Source organism: Clupea harengus, chromosome 3 (genome assembly GCF_900700415.2).
Source record: "Clupea harengus chromosome 3, Ch_v2.0.2, whole genome shotgun sequence".
In the NCBI taxonomy this organism is placed as follows: Eukaryota; Metazoa; Chordata; class Actinopteri; order Clupeiformes; family Clupeidae; genus Clupea; species Clupea harengus.
Genome location: NC_045154.1, coordinates 29,388,036 through 29,407,545, shown reverse-complemented (window position 1 = coordinate 29,407,545; position 19,510 = coordinate 29,388,036). Strand labels below are relative to the sequence as shown.

General features: G+C 44.7%; 1 protein-coding gene across 6 annotated transcripts in view; it reads right to left on the bottom strand.

Annotated features, from left to right (window-relative positions):
* Positions 1-948: 948 nt before the first annotated feature.
* Positions 949-19,510, bottom strand: part of ccdc136b (coiled-coil domain containing 136b) — a 20,166-nt gene continuing 1,604 nt past the window's right edge. For 5 of the 6 annotated variants that reach the window (XM_031565308.2, XM_031565307.2, XM_031565309.2 and 2 more), the window contains 8 exons: positions 12,363-12,641; positions 10,984-11,058; positions 10,068-10,370; positions 8,548-8,659; positions 7,688-7,937; positions 7,272-7,406; positions 6,469-6,583; positions 949-4,975 (listed from right to left, as the gene is read on the bottom strand). In XM_031565308.2, coding sequence (XP_031421168.1) covers positions 6,479-6,583; positions 7,272-7,406; positions 7,688-7,937; positions 8,548-8,659; positions 10,068-10,370; positions 10,984-11,058; positions 12,363-12,641 — 1,259 coding nt within the window. In that variant the 3' untranslated portion in view covers positions 949-4,975; positions 6,469-6,478. The remainder of the gene's footprint in view (positions 4,976-6,468; positions 6,584-7,271; positions 7,407-7,687; positions 7,938-8,547; positions 8,660-10,067; positions 10,371-10,983; positions 11,059-12,362; positions 12,642-19,510) is intronic. The other variant, XR_004163437.2, reaches the window with a different exon arrangement.

Below are 19,510 nucleotides of genomic sequence, written 5' to 3'. Positions count from 1 at the left end.
CAGTATATGAGTGCTATTATGAGTGTGCGCAAGGTTATGTGCCAGCTCAGTGTGTTGATTCATAGGGTCTTCCTTACGGTGTGTGTATTTTAGGTGGTCTGTCTCAGGCACGAATGGTCTGGGACAGAGCGGTGACCCGACACATTGACTCAGCACAAGACCACCGCCATCACACCAGAATGTTCCATCGTCCTGACCCAGGCTTTTATGATGGGATGTTGCTCAGTATTCTGAACATTGTTTGATTGGCAGTCCACACAAGAGCAGTAAAGTGACTCACACACTAGCTTGAGGTTCTAAGTCAGACTTATATGTGTGTCACTGGTGTTTAAAATAATTCCAAAAGCACAGAGTCTTTTAGTTTTGTATTATTATCAACAGATTAAACAGAAGATACCGGAGAAGAAGAACACACATCTGTGCTTGTGCTATGACACCATTCAGGTTATATACAAGAGGTCTAACATGGCCATGTTATGATCCTTCACAGTGTGTTTTTACTAGAACAGTATTCATGGAGTCAGTATTTCAACAGCATTTGAAAGTTGTACCATCCATGACATCCATATATTTAATTGCTTTCAGAACCATAACACTTGCTCAATCAGAGCTTCATCCCCTCCTTGGCCTAGTCAGACAAAACTGTGCATATCCACGAAGTCAAACATTTGCAAGGAAGCACACTGATGTTTTAAATACCTACGCTCTGTGTCTGTGGAGGTAAGATAAAAGGCTTCGTTAATGTCCCTGGAAGGCGACCATATGTTTGAAATGAATCAGATTAGACAGTTTACAACGGCTGTGAGTAAGAAGTATTAATAGATGCACATCGTAAATGACCTATGCAACCTGATCCCAGGAACTACTCCTCAACTTCCCACCCACACTCTGTGAAATTCTGAATAACATCTTAGAGTGATGTATGCCATTGACAAGAGGTAACATAGGTCATTAGCCAGGAGATATTTTATTTCATAAAACATTTATGGTACAAAATATACTTTCCGTTTAACAAAAAAAAGCCACAGTTATTGTCTGAAACAGCAAGGCAAATAGCAAACAACTGAAAATAGCATAGCGTTTGACACTATAAGAGCAGAGAAAAATGCTATTTTAAAGACATGCGGCTTGAATGAACAGGTACAGTGGTTAATCCATATTGCAGTCAAAACCATATAATAACACTTTAATGACATCAGCCCACTTCTTTTCTCGGATTGAAAATAAGATTCTTGTCTTTTAACCAAACATGTAGATATGTGTTATGTTTTGGCCATACATTTCATATCGTTTGGACACAATTGGGAATTTTGACTTTGTCCTTGCTGAAAGGTCACAAAAAGGACATAGAAAACTAGAGCTGATGAGGTCTCAATATCACACACGTCTGCTATTTAGCTTCACGCTTAATTACAAGGGAGGAAATAACCAGCCTCATTAGTCTCCCTTTCCAGACAGCCTCTGTGTGACGTCCTTGTTGTGTTATAAAAAGACAGCAGAGACTTGCCTTATCAGTGGAAATGTGAAATTAGCCATACTAACAAGCTCAGGCTCTGCCCTCACAGACGTCAGACAAATATTGCTTTGATTTAATTTCTACATGAAAAACACCAGTTCCTTGACCGTGCCATTCATCATTTTGTAAGTAGTCACTAGGGACTAGAGAATGACTATCAAGTTACATCTGCATGCAAATGCTACCCTCTACTAAAATCACACGTGACAATGTTACAGGTGGTACGGATTTTCCTAACAAATATACAACATTTATCAAAATATAGCATATATCGATATTCTAAAATGCAATATTTATCAGGTTATCTGAAACAAACACTTTCATTTTTTTTCTGATGCAGCTTATTAAACTAAGAACTCGATCACAATAGCATTAGGATAGCATTGCAAGGACGAGTTCAAACTGAAACACAAAGTAACATTAAAAAATGTGACAGTTACTCCTAAATGTTTTATGATAATATGCAGTATTTTTTTTATGCGAATAAAAATAAAAAATGGCCCTTATGTGAAACCTTATGTGAAACCTTGTCTTAAGTGTTTTGTCCAGTGTCTGTCATGAACTACAGAAAGACAATAACAGAAGTACAATATATTGACTACATTCTTGACTGACAGTTTTTACAATAGAAAATGCTCAGATTTTAAGACTCCAACACAACTATAGTGCCTTTGCAAAAGTACCTGCAGTTTTTTGCAGAAAATCTGTCTTTGGATACATCTAAAGTAGGACTACCTAATCTACAACCATCCTATAACCAGACTGTGCAATATGTCATCCACACATATCTAAACACTAAGAGTGGGTGGAATGCATGCTTTTGTCATTGTGCTCAAATAAGCCAAGTGTACCTGCTTAAAAAATAAGTTAAAAGGTTGAGACATGCTGGAATGTAGACAGTCTACATTCTGGCACACAAGTACCTAGGGCCCTCTCCAAAGAACATCCATATAGGCACGAAAAACAAGCTGAGCCAGCCAATTCCATGTGAGGACACAGTAGAGAGTAGAGAGTCAGAAGTACTTTTAGTAAGCTGGAGCCTGAAAGTTTACAGTTGCAGGGTTCATGAGGGGTTGTTGTGTAGGAGACTTGGATGAGATAGAATAGGTGTTCATCACAGGGATCTATAGTATTTGTGTGGGAGTCACTTCCTGAAGTTGCTCAAAGTGCACGCATGGTGCAGAGTCTTGTATACATTCTTAGGGGAAGCTCAGTGGGCTACTGTTGTTTGCCCAGGGAGTGTTACTGCTGTGTTCAGTGGGCCTTTTTGATCTTTTGACTACTGCCAGGGTGGGGTGTGACGTTATGTTCACATGAGAGTGTTTGGCAGAAATGTCTTACAGTGTTATTATAACTTGCGAGTAGGAATGTTTTCTATGAAGCATGCACCATGAAGCATAAAATGGCCGCTCTTTAAAATGCCAGATTATAAGTGACACAGAAAATTATTATGAGTAAGGTTTAACTGACAGTGCATGCTTGACATTTTTTTTCAGACAGTCCAGACTCACCCTTTTTTATATGTCAGTGAAGGGAAACCACCAGCCTTTTAAGGTGTGGTCCTAATTACCCTTCAACACATTTAGAACAGGTGCCACTGCCACCAGACTCATGTATTGAAAATGACTCTGGGATGAGGCTGCATGGTATGGCTGTCTGGCATGTTGCCATTTAACCTTAACATTTAACATGAAACCATTTTGTGATCATTCAAGAGAGAGTCTTGTTCTGGAGAGACTAAGAGAGATGTTAATTTAATGAAATGATGTATATTTTTTTCATTGTGGTCAATAAAATACATGAATATGTCAGTGTATGTATGAGCAAGAAAATATTATATACAGTACATGGATAAATAAGTCTTTTGTTAGTTTTGTGTCATTCATAAATGTGTCATTTTAAATGAATGTGTTAATAATCTCTGAGAAATGCTTCTCAGTTTGTTTTTACAAAAGTGAAAACATGCAATTCATGAAGAAAAACTGCTGTTTTACGCATCAAAATAGTGTTCATTTCATAGAAAAAGAAATTTACGAGCCAAGGTTTGTTTAATTTCACATTTCAGTGACGATACCTGCATAATCTCAAACATTTCTAAGAAAATACCTTTACAAAACTAAACAACAGAATCATTCGTACAAGTCCCAGTAATATATGGGCATATAAAATCTGCAAGTTGCCAGGTTGACACACAAACACACATATGCACACACACACACACAAACACACACAAGCACACATTATGCGAGGGTGTATATTTGAGGTATTCTCATCAGCTGGTTAGAGGAGACCTTGAGGATGGTACCGCCATGCACTGGAGGCAGACATGGACTACACGGGCCCTTAATTCAATGACGGGCAACGGGCAGTGAGCAAAGTCTGTCGTGCACGAGCTAAAGCTATCGTCTGGCATATGGGAGCATTGCCCTGACCCACCCATGTTTGCCTTAAGGATCTTGCTCGTGGTTTTAAATTAGCAAAATGATTTTGCCAAGTTATTCAATTAGCTTTAGTTCACGCACGGCGGACTTTGTTTGTTGCCAATCGCCCGTCAATGACATGAGGGCCCCACGTCATGCAGACTCAGTTCTTTACTAATTAATTGTGTGGTGGCGACTCAGCTGGCTCAGCTTGTTATTAGCAGTGTAAGCATCTACCATCAATACTTACAAGTACAACATGGCTCCCTCTGAGAGAGGACTGAGAGTTAGAATTTAATGAAATTTGAAAGTTCCCTCCCTATTAATTCTATTTCTCTATGGATATGTCTTATTGCATTCAATACATCTATTTTGATCTCCCAATCACCGTGCCAACAATGACATCCATTAATCCTTGAGCCTCTACTAAGTACACAATATCAACACAAAATAGACTTACTATATACAAGTGAATTTAAATAGTTGAATAAATTATAGATATATTTATATCTGAAGCATCTAAAGCTGTAGATTATACCACATAAATACCAGGGACATAAAGGAGGAAAAGAATGTGAAAGGAGAAAGAAGGGTCAGAAAGAAGCAGAAAGGAAAGTCTGTCCAGTGCTATTCAAAGGAGCAGGCAGGTCTTATCCTATTGGATACTACAATTACCCTCCTCAGAGGGCAAACAGGCATTATTGCCCAATACCCACACCTCCCCATGCCAGGTTTCCTACATAGGTAGCTAAAATCCATCCGCTTTGGTTCATAAAAGCTCCCAAGACGCCCTCCTCAATATCTCCAATTAGAAAGTCTCAGAGAGGAAAAGCAGTGATACTGTAGGTTCCAACAACAACTAGGGAATCCAAACAAGGGAAAAGGAAAAGGGGCTTTGAACTAGGATAGTTGCAGCATCGCCTCACAGGCATTGCCAATGATGTCATCCGGATGTAAATCTTGTCAAGCTGGAAGAGAACAGTACCATAGCTGCTGCTGTGGCCACAGGCCTGGATCAGACTCCTCTTTCCTTCACATTCTGTAAACAGAGGGAAAGAGAGGAAGATGAAGAGACAAGGTTGGTATTTTGGTGAGCGATCCAGTCTAAGGGAAGGCCCTCGCTGTAGCAAGAGTGATCTCACATAGTGATTCAGTTACATGATGTTATCAAGTCTCTCGTTGTAAAAAAGGCTCTTGACTTATTTACCATTTAATATGTTATTTTCCTTTTTCATGCTGAAGGACTCTTAATTTGTTATTAGCAGCACCAACGTCATGCCTGAGAGAGAACGCACATTGTTATACTTTACTGTGTCGCGCTATTGAAGCAGCAATTCCGTGCCTTTCATGTGTTGAGACCAAGAAACCCCTTTAGTTCGACGTGTGCGTCTATGAAAGATGTAAGTTCTCTACTGGGATGTTAATTCCATGTATTAAGCAGTGTTATATGTTTAGAGATATTAATTGTTTATCATTAGTGCTAAACGGGTGAAGGAATGCTAGCATTTACCGTGTGAATGACGTTATGTTAGCTTGCTAAATTACCTTGCATTGCGCCAAACCATGTACTTTCTATCCTGTTAGCCTGCATACGTATGCTATTTGTGTTCATTATAGTGTAGCTACGTACCTACTAATTTGTATTTACATGTTTGTGAGCCTTATCTAGTCATTGTACATGCTTAGTGATACCGTGAGCTGACTAGCCTGTTGAGTTAACATGTCAGCGTAGATATGTGCGCGAGGGCTACGTAATAGCTGTGAACTTATTGTTTTCCCCTTTCTACTTTGTTTAAGAACCACACATACTCCACACACACCTTAACCACGCACTGTTATAACACACTGGTTGCTTGTAACATACTGAATATCTCGGTTAGAGAATTCCTGTATTCCTGATTCGTTTCCAATACAAAGTGGTTGCATCAAATCTCGCGTCATCATTGCCTCATCTCCAGCGTGCACCTCTCCTGCCCTGAACATCCTGGCCTTGAAGTGGTGTTCTGGCCGACACTCAGGATTGTGTGTGATGATAGAATAAGAACAGCCCCTATACAGTCCTACCCTACCTATACAGTTCTACCCATCTACTAACCCTCACCCACACTCGTGCTTGAGAGATCCTTTCACAAAGAGGTAAAAACCTTCATTAGTAGTTTGTGTCAATGACATATTTTGTTTCTGGAGAATCTGTAGATGAACATAGTAACATTGTAACTTGAGCGTGAACATTGTAAATGAACATAGCCATGATATTTGAACCAAGCCTTGGAAGAAATTAGTTCAATGAATTATGCATGGCGAGACAAAAAGAGTTTGTGAACAAGCAATAATTCATGCCAACGATGCAAGCTAGCAATGACGTACATACGTATTATGCACATTATGTAAGAAAAGCATGGAAAATTTTGCATAAAAGGTTTACATAAAAGAGCTGAAGGTTTTACGAGTGTGAAAGATGTGATTGAAACTGCAAACAAAACACAGCAAAAACAAGAGGTTGGTACAAAGCCGACGCTTAACATACCATACCTTTCATCTTCTAAGATGACAGCTCGGACAACCAGCACCAGAAAGTGGCCACTATTACAATCATTCCTACAAAGGGGAGGGAGAGAAAAGGGGGCTCAGACGAAAGAGAGGAGATCTGAGGGGGGAGATGGGGGACCATGGGGACGGAGAGGGGGAGACAGAACAGAATGGGACAGAGAGATGGAAAACCTCAAATTAAAAAAAGACGAACACAATCACAAGCTGGACAACAAACACAACCATGTTTTGGCAATGGAGGTACAATACAGAGGAGATGAAATGAGAGTGGGACAGACAAGGTACAAGATACTAAGGATACAAAAGTAAAGAGAGTGTGTGTGTGTGTGTGTGTGTGTGTGTGTGTGTGTGTGTGTGTGTGTGTGTGTGTGTGTGTGTGTGTGTGTGTGTGTGTGTGTGTGTGTGTGTGTGTGTGTGTGTGTGTGTGTGTGTGTGTGTGTGGAGGGTGGCTGCTGACAGTTGCTGCCCACTCAGCATGGGGTGGCTGGGCGGGTGTGGTTTGAAGTGAACAGGTTTTAAAGAACAGCATTAGTTTGAGAAAGAAATAAGTTAAGAAAGAAAAAAGAAAGAGAGAAAGAATCCCGCTTGTACCAATGCAAAAATAATTTGCTCCTTTTGGAAATCAGCTCCAAAAGAAACCCAAAAACGTATGAACTGGAAAGCCTGTGACAAATTTAACCACAGAAATCCCCTCCAGCCCTGATTCAGCCATGTCCATCTCCTCCGTGCCTCCGGCCGGGTGTTGGAGCTCATGGCTGAACCCCGCCGCAGCCGCCCCCCCTCACCTGCAGGCCCTTCTCAGCCAGCCGGTCCAGCTCCTCCCTGCAGCGCAGCAGCTCCAGCTCCAGCTCATCCCTCTCCTTCTGGCTGGTGTCAAACATCACCTGCAGCTCCCGCAGCTCAATCTTCAGACAGTCACACTGGTGACACACATGGACACACACACACACAAACACACACACACACACACACACATTCACACAGAGAGAGAGAGAGAGAGAGAGAGTGCACAAGACACACACAATAGGTTACAATAGGTGAGACAATGAATCGCTACTTATCTATTAGTTACTTTACACAATTCATCAGTCACTTACTCTTTCTATGTGACTATATTTGCATAAACATACAGCTTCAGGGTAGTGAGTCAGTATTGTCTGTGAGTCTGTATCTCAGGATCAATGGTGGCTCCAGGTCATACCTCTCTCTGCACTTGCGAGGCCCTCTCTTCTGCCTGTTTCAGCTGATCCCTGAGGGAGAAGATCTCAGAGATGCCTCCTGTCCATGTGGTGGGGGTGATGGGCTTGCCGTCGAAGGAGATGTTCTTCTGGATGGAGGCATCCACCAGCCGGCAGTTGGTGCCGGACGTTTCGGTGGAGACGCTGCAGTCCGTAGATGTCCCGTCCTCGAGTTCCTCCTTCAGAGTCATGTACACGGAACCGGAGCTGCTGCTGCTCACACAAGGCATAAAGACACACACACACACACACACACACACACAGACACACACACACACATTGATAAACCAGCCATGACAACACACAGGCAAAGACAAGCCAAAATAGACAAGGCCAAAAAATACAAGAGGGGAATGAATATTGGAGAAAGTGGTTGTACTGCTGTTCTGTGTTAGCAGTGGAAATCAATGTTTGTGTTTTCCTGCAGTGTTACAGCTTCAGGCAAGGGAGCCACCAGAGACTACTGCAATTCCCCCAGTTCTCTCTCTCTCTTACTTTCTTACAATTTTACACTCAACTTAGAGTACGCTTAAGAGTACTGTAAGCATGATAATTTCATATGTATTTTATTTTGTGGTTATAACGCTGAATAATATGCTAATTATGTTTGGGGAAACAATCCTAACTGTTTCGCAGCAATACTCTTTATACTCTCTATACACAGACAAGCTGAGATAAATGGTGTGATGCAGAGGTACTGTATACAAATTGATTAGAGGAAAACAAGGACAGAAGTAAATACGTGACGAACGGATTGTGGAGAAAGAGAGACAAGAGAGAATCAGAGAGAGAGAGAGAGAGAGAGATAGAGAGATGTCCCCACCCCATCCTCATGAGCAGCTGCAGTCGCTCGGTCAGTCGTCTGTTGTCGTCTTTCAGGGTCTGACACTCCCCCTTCAGTGTCATGCATTCCTCCCTCAGCTGGCACACGCCGCCTGAGCAAACAACACAGTCAGGACTCTCTGCTCCGCTCTCAAACCCTGGGAGCCCAGTAGGCAGTGTGTTCCTATCACTGCTGAACAGTACTGCAAGAACACCAACCTGACATCATTTCCCCTCTGTTTCTATCTACAATCTGATCTTTGCTTCTGTGGCATCCATAACTGGTGCATTAAACTCCAACAGGGCGAGAAAATGGTGTCCATGCCCACCATCATCTTGAGTTGGGCGATGCTGATCACCGATCAGCCTGGTATTTCAGTCACGCCACGCCACACCCGCCCAGCCACCCCATGCTGAGTGGGCAGCAACTGTCAGCAGCCACCCTCCACACACACACACACACACACACACACACACACACACACACACCCACACACACACACACACACACAGACACACACACACACACACACACACACACCCACACACACACACACACACACACACACACACACACACACACACACACACACACACACACACACACACACACACACACACACACCCACACCCACACACACACACACACACACACACACACACAGCCCTGTGCTCCGCTGAGTAAGCTAATGAGAGGAACCATTCCATCTGTCCCCTGTCCCATTAGGGCTCCGACTGGGTGCAGTGGGGTGAGGGTGGGGAGCAGATGGGCTCCTGTCCTCACCAGGAGAGCAGAGTGACATCATGCCGCTGCTATCCCCCAGAGAAGGCGCTCCTCTGCCTGCGCTGCGCTCCGCTCCGCCCCGGGGAGGCAGATGCATGCCGTGGGCACGTTCTCAACGCGGCAGGCCTCTGCCTCTTTAATAAAAACCCTGGCTAGATTGATGCTCTTCACCCGTGGGTGCTAACTGCAGGCTCAGCGGCAAAACCCAGCGGGGCGAGGGCTTCAAGCACAGGTCTCAAAATGACATCAGCATTTACGTAAAAGGATGTTTTTTTTTTATTCTCCTTTTTGTGGAGCTTTTTTTGGTTCACAGCTTTTGTTCAAATTATTTTTTGTCAAATGTTGGCTCTCACAATTCTTTCCTTAACTGCTCGGCTGTTGTTCAGTGATTCATTATATAATCATGTTTTGAGGTTCAAGAGGGTGTCAATCAGTCGGCCACCTTTGACTGACCCTCAGTGGAAGTCACTCCCACATGATTCATTCAAAATTCAGTCAAATCCAGACTGACTAAATACAAATCTTTCGGACTCTCTAGCCACTCTGTTTTACAGAGCCAGGACTGTTTTAGTTTTCAGCACACACAGTGGATGGACAGCTAGGGGAACCTGAGGAGAATTGTTAAGGACTGCACCTTTAAATGTGAGCCCCTCAGCCTTTCCCCATAGGCGACTATGCCGCAGCTCAGCCTGTGACTGGCTCTTGTCTTGAAGAGAGTGTTATGGTTTGGGTCTCACCCTCGCGCCGCTCCTCGTCCCGGCGCTGGCTCTTCATGGCGATCTCGGCGCGGAGCGTGGTGATCTCCAGCTCGTACTCCTGCGCCGTGTCCTGCAGCCGCTGCATCTGGGCGCGCAACCGGCACAGCTCCTCCTGCAGGCTGGCGATGTCGTTCTCGCGCTCGGCCGCCGCCTCCTCGGCCGACTGCTGCAGCAGCACCACCTCCTCCTGGGCCACGCGCAGCTCCTCCTGCGCCTCCCGCAGCTCGGTCTCCTTCTCCTCATCCAAGCATTCCATCTCCTCCTGCACCGAGCGCAGCTGGGCTACAGGTGGAGGGACGCACTTAGCATTAGCTTCACCCATTCATTCATCCACTCATCCATCCATCACTTTTGAGTCCTCACTGCTGGTCACCTTCTAAGGCTGCCTATGGTTACTGTATAAGGACAGAGAGCGAGTGCGGAGGTTGATAGGTGAAAATTCACCCTAGTTACCTCAGGACTCCGGAGCTGCATATAAGTATATTTATTAGACAAACAACAATTGCAATCGGGCTCACTCCCAGCACAAGGCTGAAAGTGAAGCAATGATAAACACATCGCACAAGGTTTATATAGACAGAAGTTGAGCATTCAGCAGGGAAAACCACGTGGTGGATTTCTGATGTCCGAGGCAAGGATGGAAGTTCTGCAAGGTCGGAAGAAGCACAGTTCGAACCTTCTTATCACCTCTGGTCTAAACATGCTCTTGTACATATGCAGACTAAGTGGCACCTAATATTCTAAGTTACACACGCACACAGAAACACAGAAAAGCCATGTTCCTGCTTACATAAGTACATGATTCATATAAGGTAATTAATAATACAAGGCACTTGATTATTATATTCTTAAGTCATTAACAGTGTTGGGAAATGATCTCCATCAGAGGTGGTACCTTGGAGCCGCTGTATCTGGCGAGTGAAGGCCTCAGCCTGGTGGGCGCTGGCCAGGCGCTCATCCTCTAGCAGGCCTGAGGACAGGGAGACAGACAAAACTCTCGATAAGAAATCAACGAGTGTACTGCATGCCCAACCTCAGACACAGTACAGTAGTGATGTAATGCAATCTGAAGGAAAGAGCGAAAAGAAGAGGAGAGAGGAGAAGGTCAATGGAGGGCAGGGAGACAGAGGGGCACGTATGGTGATGAGACTGTGTCACGTTTATGTATCTTTCACAAGCACTAATGGTAAGATCAGATTACATGACTTAAATATGAAACCACCATGCACAGCCACTTCACTCAGCCAATATAGTCAGGAAAATCAGAACGGTTCTTAATATCATCTTGTTTGTCATGTCACGGGACATTATGGAACATCGTTACAAGATTAACAACACTTTCATAGTCGTAGACAGTCATGGAACCACAGTCAAATGAAATGGGCACTCAAAGGCGTAAACAAACATATAAATCAAATCATAACAGTGGTTTTATGTTTTCCTGTGAGCCTTTAAAGCTTTTATAAAAGATGAGTCAGTTTGTAAAGCATCTGTGCAGAGGGCGCGATAAGGGCACACTGTTCCCTCCGGAACGGCGCGGATAAACATCTCCGTGCCACAGGGCTCGTGCTAGCTTGAGAGGAGAGTGATTTACGACTGTGCACTATGGCATTAGCGCTGCTCCTAGTCCACAGTGGGATGGGTTGAATCAATGCCAATTGCCCTGGACACCAAAGAAAGTGGGCTGTCCCCCCAAGGACAGGAGCAGACGAGGAAGCCCACGAACAGCTGACCGTGCTCACTTTAGACACGAGCCACTGGTGAGGTTATAGCCAAAGGGTGACCTAGGACAACCCCCTACCGCCACCCCTCCCCCACCCTGTTCTGTTCCCCGCCTGGAAGCTTCCCTCAGTCTGCAGCTGTCCAGAGGTATGATGACCCTCTTATGCACACACACAGAAACACAATTAAACACCCTGGCCTTAATCCTGAGTGTGAGTCATTTGCTGAAGTACCTAGACACCTCTTGGTGTCCCGTCGAGCAATCAGAGCGTTTATTAAGAAATGACTCATACATGAAGCACAGTCTGTATACTAATCAGAGCTTAAGAAAATACCACAAAGCATCATTTCCAAAAGGGCAACAAACTTGTTTGTCATTTAAAAGTTGCACGCTAACTTTGGTAGAACATAAATTATGTTTATGATTATTGAGAGTCATCATCATCTCGTTTTGAGTGTCATTTCTCAGCCAGATCCAGCAGACATCATCAGAAATCTCAGAAACTACATTTCCCACAAGGCACATTGGGTACTAATTGCCTTCCTACTCACCCTGCAGCTCCTGGAAGCTCTCCTGATGCTTCTGCGAGGTGTCACGTGTCTCCTCCAGCTCCAGGAGCAGCTGGAGCACCTGAGCCCGGAGCTCCTCCAACTCCTGCTCCTGGGAGAGCGGCTCGTCTTCGTCCTCCTCCTCCTCCTCCCCGGCCTTCTCCTCCTTCACCTCCTTCTCCATCTGCTCCTTCTCGTTATTCTCCTCCAGTACGTCCCGCTCCTTGGCGGTGATCTCGCTGCTCATGATGGCCTCGTCCGGTTTCAGATCGCTGCTTTCCTCTGAAACAAGACAGCCACACAAGAAGAAAAGAGAATTTGAACCTTAAAATACCTCTGTTCTGACAAATACGTGCTCATTAGCCCATTTAACAAATGACTAATCACTCTTTTGTGCAACTGAAAATTAAAGAAGTACCCTTCAGGATTCATGGACAAGAAGAACACCCACATAGATTATGCCGGTTATCCCACTGATTTAGGTGCTGGCGCCCTCCTAGGCTCCGCTCATCTATCCTCTGTCATGACACGGCCCTCTCCCCCTCACTAAAGCCGACGGTCGCAGCCTGCAGGCTCACGGGCCACTGATGGATGGACCTCTGGCTCCCACTAGTGTCAGAATGATCCTCTAGGCTTCAGTCCTTACAAATGTGCTCTGGTCTCAACCGAAGAGCCTGAGCTATCCACAGCTGCACAGGGAGCATCTGACATGTATTCAACAGCTAAGTTATCTTGTGAATGTGATGTCACCTAAGCATTGCATGACAACATCTGCTTCAACACATGTCACAAACAATGACATATGCTTACTTTCATACACACACAATACACGCACACACGCGCACGCACGCACACGCACACACACACACACACACACACACACACACACACACACACACACACACACACACACACACACACACACACACACTCAAATAAACATGACATCATGTTCAGAATGTCCCAGTGCCAGTGCCAGTGCTGGGAGAACACTGGACCCTTTCTAGGACAAACATGACAGGCCAGGGGTCATGAAGAAAATCTCCAAAACCATTTACAAAAACTCACTGCTGCTCCTTATTTTCAAAATTCCATATAAATGGCCCCAATGGCCCAGGACACATAAAGGCACTGTGTTTCGAGGGCCTGGTCTGACTCCAGAACAAATGGCTGAAGAAGTATGCAAATAAGTGTGGCCCCAGCTCGGATTTTCCGCATTCTTCCACCACTCCCTCGCCTCTGTGTCCCAGCACAAGTTTAAAAACATGAGAGAGTGAGAGAGTACAGATGGAGGACAGGAGAGAGAGAGAGGGGGGGAGAGAGACCAAGCCAGAGAGAGAGAGAGAGAGGAGAGAGGGTTAAGAGGGAGGGAGGGTCAGTGTGTCAATTCAGTCAGTTGCTGTGTGTGAGTCATCGTTCAGAAATGCACCCCTTCCCCCTAAGTGGCCTCAAGAGCACGCCCGTACTCACACAAACACACCATCTCCGCTTGCACAATCACACATACACACTTATGCGCGTGTGCACACAAACACACACACACACACACACAATCATCCTGACAGATTCAGCAAATAATACAGGAGAAACGGAGTTAAATACAACACTTACAGATGACACATTGACATGCTGATAGGAGCGCCAAGCTGCCCTTTTCGGTGCCTCCGAACACACTGATGCCATAGCAACAGCAGACCTGCTCGGTAGAGCCTTGGATGAACATAGCGTCACGACAAACACTCTCCAGACCTGCCTGTGAGGGTTATTAACAGCATGTCAAATCAGATGACCGGAGTGATGGCCTTAAATATATTCCCCTCAACAGCAAGACCATGTGGTTTGAGGATTGTCTACTGTCATATAAAGAGAGGGAGAAAATGAAGGAGACAGAGAGAGAAAGAGAGAGAAGAGAGAGAGAAAGAGAGAGAGAGAGAAGGGGAAGGAGTAAGAGAGAGAGAACAGAGGGTATGAAGGAGAGCAGGGAGGAACAGAAACATGCAGTCACACAGAGGAGCAGAGGAGCAGAGGAGGCTGCTTGATTGGGAGTGGAGCTCACATGTGTCCTCCAGGCCCCCGGGGGAAGAGTGGCTCTGCAGGCCTGGGGGCCAAACACAGCCCACAGTCATTATTTGTCTCTCCCTCCCTCTCTCTCTTCCGCTCAGCTTCTCCATCACTACTGCAGGAACCCCATTAGTCACAGCTTTGCATTAAAAAGTCAAATAGCCTGTAATATTGAATAACGTCACTTACGATAACCAATTATATAATACAGTAGATTCTTCCAAATCCAGAGTGCACGTACTTTTTCGAATTTCTTTTCCTAGCATTTGAGGTTTGAGGTATCAGAACAGCATTTCACTCTGCATGCCTGTTTTTCGAATGAAAGATACGAGAGCATAATCTGCCACAGCTCATATAGTGCTCTTGTATATCGCTACCCATTTACACCTCAAGGTGCAAAAACTCACTGTCTCACCTCACACGACAACGGCAGACTGCTATCTCTGGTGTGTGCTCCTGTGTGAGATCTGTATCTTTTGACGAGCACACTCCCCCTGCGATCCTGCGATCTAAAAAGCATGACTTCCGACAGCATGAGAGAGTGTCATTAAAATTTGATGGCCGTGTAATGAGGCAGTAATGAGACGCTAAATCAGAGAGCAGGCCGAGAGAGCTCGGCCCGACACATCGCTCATCATGGGCACCCATAGCACAGGCCAGAATTGAACTGTCTCGATGTGATTTCAGTACTTTGGTGACACACTTTTTGAGAAAGCCTGGGAAACTTGTTAGTTCACTTGTCTGATTTAGTAGTTATCTTTTCAACTTAAGTGCAAAGTGCTTTACATAGAGGGTACAAATACAACAGAGGTTTAAAAAAAAAAAGTACAAAGCTTTAACAAAGAATAAAAGATGAGGTAGGGTACTAACTTACACAAATAATATGCATCAAGGAGAAGGAAAGAGATTAAACTAAAAGTAATAAAGGTGCAAAAGAGGAGTTTTTAACACACTACCGAAAACAAGGCTAAAATGTAGAAAGCTTTATCATGTGTCCTCATCGGACAATTGCTCCAAGGCATTCTTCTCAATTTAATAATGAAAGGCCATTTGGAATTGGGTCTGCAATTATTTAACAGGGAAGGATCACATTAATGCTCTTTAAGATTGTACAGAAGCTAGACTTGAACATGCGCTTGTGCATATCTGTGACAGTCTGCATGTCAACTAGACTACGGTCAATCAGAACATGGCTACTGGTTGGCGGAATACCAACTGAGGAAATAGGACAGGTGATGCTTGACCTGACAGTCTACCTTGTCATTGAAAAAATGATGACAACTTTTCATGAACAGCAATAAGATTCAATACTTATTTTCATTCATTTCCAGTTTAAACCATTTCGATTTTACTACAGCGGTATGTCGGCTGTTGCTTACATTATTTCAGCTGCTTATATATACAAGGTCCTACTCTTTCAAAATGGCCACCTTGGGTGTGAATTTGACTCCCAATGCTCAAAAGTGGAAACAATTAAGAACCAATTAATGAAGCAGAAAGTTTCCAGCATTAAGACTGCACATTGCACAAAGGCTTTCTGTGTTCTTGCATTCCTCCACAATCAAATTGAAGACAAGTATGTGTGTAGGTCAGGGGAATTTGCTCTACATAGTTGCTATATCTAAATAACACCAGATGTAGACATTCACTGTTTTGAAACAGCTCTTCAGAGGCACCTTAGTGTAGTTTCTCAATCCAAGTACAATCAGTACAGGCCTTGGAGAGGAAGGATCTGCCGATGCATCTTAAATGAGCTCACTGTGTGAAACTTCAAATCAGCACAAAGTCAAGGAGATGACAGAGGCAGAGGAGCATTGCTTGAACACACTAATACAGCATTGATGGGGGGGACATATCCCAGATTCAAGCAAGTCAAGTCAAGCTAATGCGAAGGATGGGCAATTATGCCCATGTAAATAACAGATGCACATGTTCTAATAGCTCCAGGCTTAACACACACTGTAACCATGATGAGTATGAGTATGACTGGGTTCATGACACTGTTTCTGGATGCACAGCTCAGTTCCTACCCCGAAGATACAGATGCCTCATGTGTCTCTATATAGTAGTCAATCAATCAAGTGCTCTGACCAAACATGGCCCAAGGGTGGATTAGGCACTACTGTTGTCTAGATCAAAGGGGTGGAGTAAACTGTGTGTGTGTGTGTGTGTGTGTGTGTGTGTGTGTGTGTGTGCCTGCTGGGTCTGTGTATTGCACATGTGTGCATGTCTGTCTTATGTTTGGTGTATGAGGGCTTGTTCGTGCCCTGGATCTGTGTGGTAGTGTGGGAGGCCATGCATTATTCACATCGCCCCCCTCCTGCCCAGGCTTTGAAGCAGCCCCTGTGAAATCTGCGCGCTCACTGCTACCCCACAGAGGAGTGAGGGAGATAGACAGACAGAGAGAGAGAGAGAGAGAGAGAGAGAGAGAGAGAGAGCCTGCAGTCTGTAACCGTTCCCTTCTATACTTTAGCTTTTTTTTTTATCTCACCAGAGAGTAGAAAGGTGAAGTGATACACTTGTTCCATCGCCATGGAGACCCTCCGCCTACCTTCACCACCACGGAATGTTCACATGCTAATGAAGGCCATGTTTTTCTGCTCTCGTTGTTTTGGCTTACCTCCCCCCCCCCCGCCCCCGAGCCCCTCTCTTTTCCGCAGGTAAAGGTGTTCCTTTCTCCTCTCTAACGAGTGGTACGCAGGTGGGCTCGTCTGGTTGCTCTGGAGACAGACTGTCACGGTGCGCTTGTATACGCTCGGCTTGGCCCGCGTCAACAAGGGCGGCAGATAGAGAGAGCACCCCTGATTGAGAAGCGAGATATTCCCGAAGTTCACTCAAGGTAATGCACCCGCACTCGACTCTGATTGCTTCAAGCACTGGAGAGTGCTTCTTTGACGGGACTTAATCAAAGGGAAGGGGTGGGGGGAAATAGTGAAAGAAAGAATGCCGAGCTCAGAGGCTTGATAAAGCGAAAACAAGCCGCTGTCTTTTACCACGCTCGAACGATGTTTCTGCTTTTCGCTGAGAAATGCAGAAACTGGGCCACCGGGGGGGAAAAAAAGCTTTGCTGGAATGAATCCCATTAGACACATAGTCACAGAGGCATTTGTGTGTGTGAGTGTGAGTGTGTGTGTGTGTGTGAGTGTGTACGTGTGTATGTGTGTGTGTGTGTGTGTGTGTGTGAAGAGAACAAGAATCTGCACAAGAAAAGGACTCAGGAGAGTTGTCCAGAGATCATGTACAGCGTTCTGTCTTCAAAGGGATAAAATGAAGACAAGCTGTGCACACAAGAGAGGAAGACAGAGCATGAGAAAAATCAAAACAGCCACAGAGGGATGTGGCGGACTTCATCAATGCAGGAAGAAGGAGACTTACATAAAAAAATATGACACGTTTTGTAAATATACTGCTCTTATATGTATCCTGCAAATACACCGTTCTTATCTTTGTCCAATAGCCTACTTCTCGTGTATGTGAAAAGAGGGACAAACACACACACACACACACACACACGCACGCACGCACGCACACACACACACACACACACACACACGCACACACACACACACACACACACGCTGCTGTGGGCCTCCCTGTGGAGGGCTGGGAGTGGGCACTGAGTATGTGTGGGTGCCAACATATTGGAAGGTGCATTACCATGGTGTGTGGGCGAAAGAGACTGAGAGAACAGAAAGTAGACAAGGATGCATTACAGAGAGAGAGAGAGAGAGAGAGAGAGAGAGAGAGAGAGAGAGAGAGAGAGTGGGGGTGAGAGAATGGGGGTGAGGGGTTGTCATGTGGAGATGAAGAGTGGGATATATCACACAAGAGAAAAGCAAATGTCAGAACAACAGATGTTAAGCACAGATGATGCATGGTGGAGAGGCCTATTGACTTGGAGAGAGAGACAGAGAGGGAGAGAATGAGAGAAAGAGAGAGAGAGAGAGAGCGGGAGAGAGAATATTCAGTGAATCATGGGAGTTCTCCTGCTCACAGATGGTGGGAATGTCCCCTTTGGAAGCAGTGTCTGAACACTCTGTTTGAGAACAGCGGCATCGCAAGTGTGTCAGCATGAGAACTTGCGCAATCTGGGTCATTGATTCGAGATAAATAAACACCGACTGCAGACAAGACGTCAAGTAGAGCAAAAATGTTGGCTGCGTCATGACAGCCTCTCAGTGGCAAAAGAATGACAACACTTCCAACCACCAAAGCCTTGCACAACCTCAAACCCTGGTACTGATAGACTATCTCGGGAAACATCCCACGGATGACTGAAGTCAATGGCACCCACATTCAATGTGAGATACTTGTCATGGCAGAGTTCAGTCAGAGGAGAGATATGGTGGGTGTCAGAATGCATTATCCTGATGCCGTGTCTGAAACACATGCAAAACATACAATCCCTAGCCTGAATGCTAGAGATTGGTACAGGCCTCCAGAATGAAGACACAGAGGGAGCTGTCAACATGCCAAAATCCACACTGCAATCACTATTTGAACAATGGCCCATGCCAAAAGCAGTACTCTTGATGTTCACATTTGATATTTGCATTTCCTTTGCATTTGTATGTGCTTCATATTCTGTATGTATGTGCTTTATGTACAAACGCATATGCACAGTGATAGACAGTTCTATTCAAAGTATGAACAAATGAACTAGTCTTAAATTCTATTTGCATAAACAGAATAGTGATTACAAAATATGAAATCTAATTACCAAAAAAAAAAAAGAAAATATTGTTGATTCAAGTGAAGGTGTTATGTCACATAGGGATACTTTCTCACAGTGGTTTTAAACATGGTTCATTGCACATGATTTACTACCTATGCTTTCTCAGTTGTGTCCGAATAAAACAGCAGTGTGAAATGTAAGCATGTGTATTTTGACATAATGACATACGGACTAAATTAGAACAGAACTCAGAAAGCACTTCCTCATAGCGAGGCAGACAGTCACCTAGAGGAAGCCACGTCTCTGACCACACGCACCTGTCAAACACAAACGCAGAACCAAAAACCTGTCAAACACAAACGCAGAACCAAAAACCTGTCGCACCAAAAGTTTTGCCCTGCACAAGCAGTGGCAG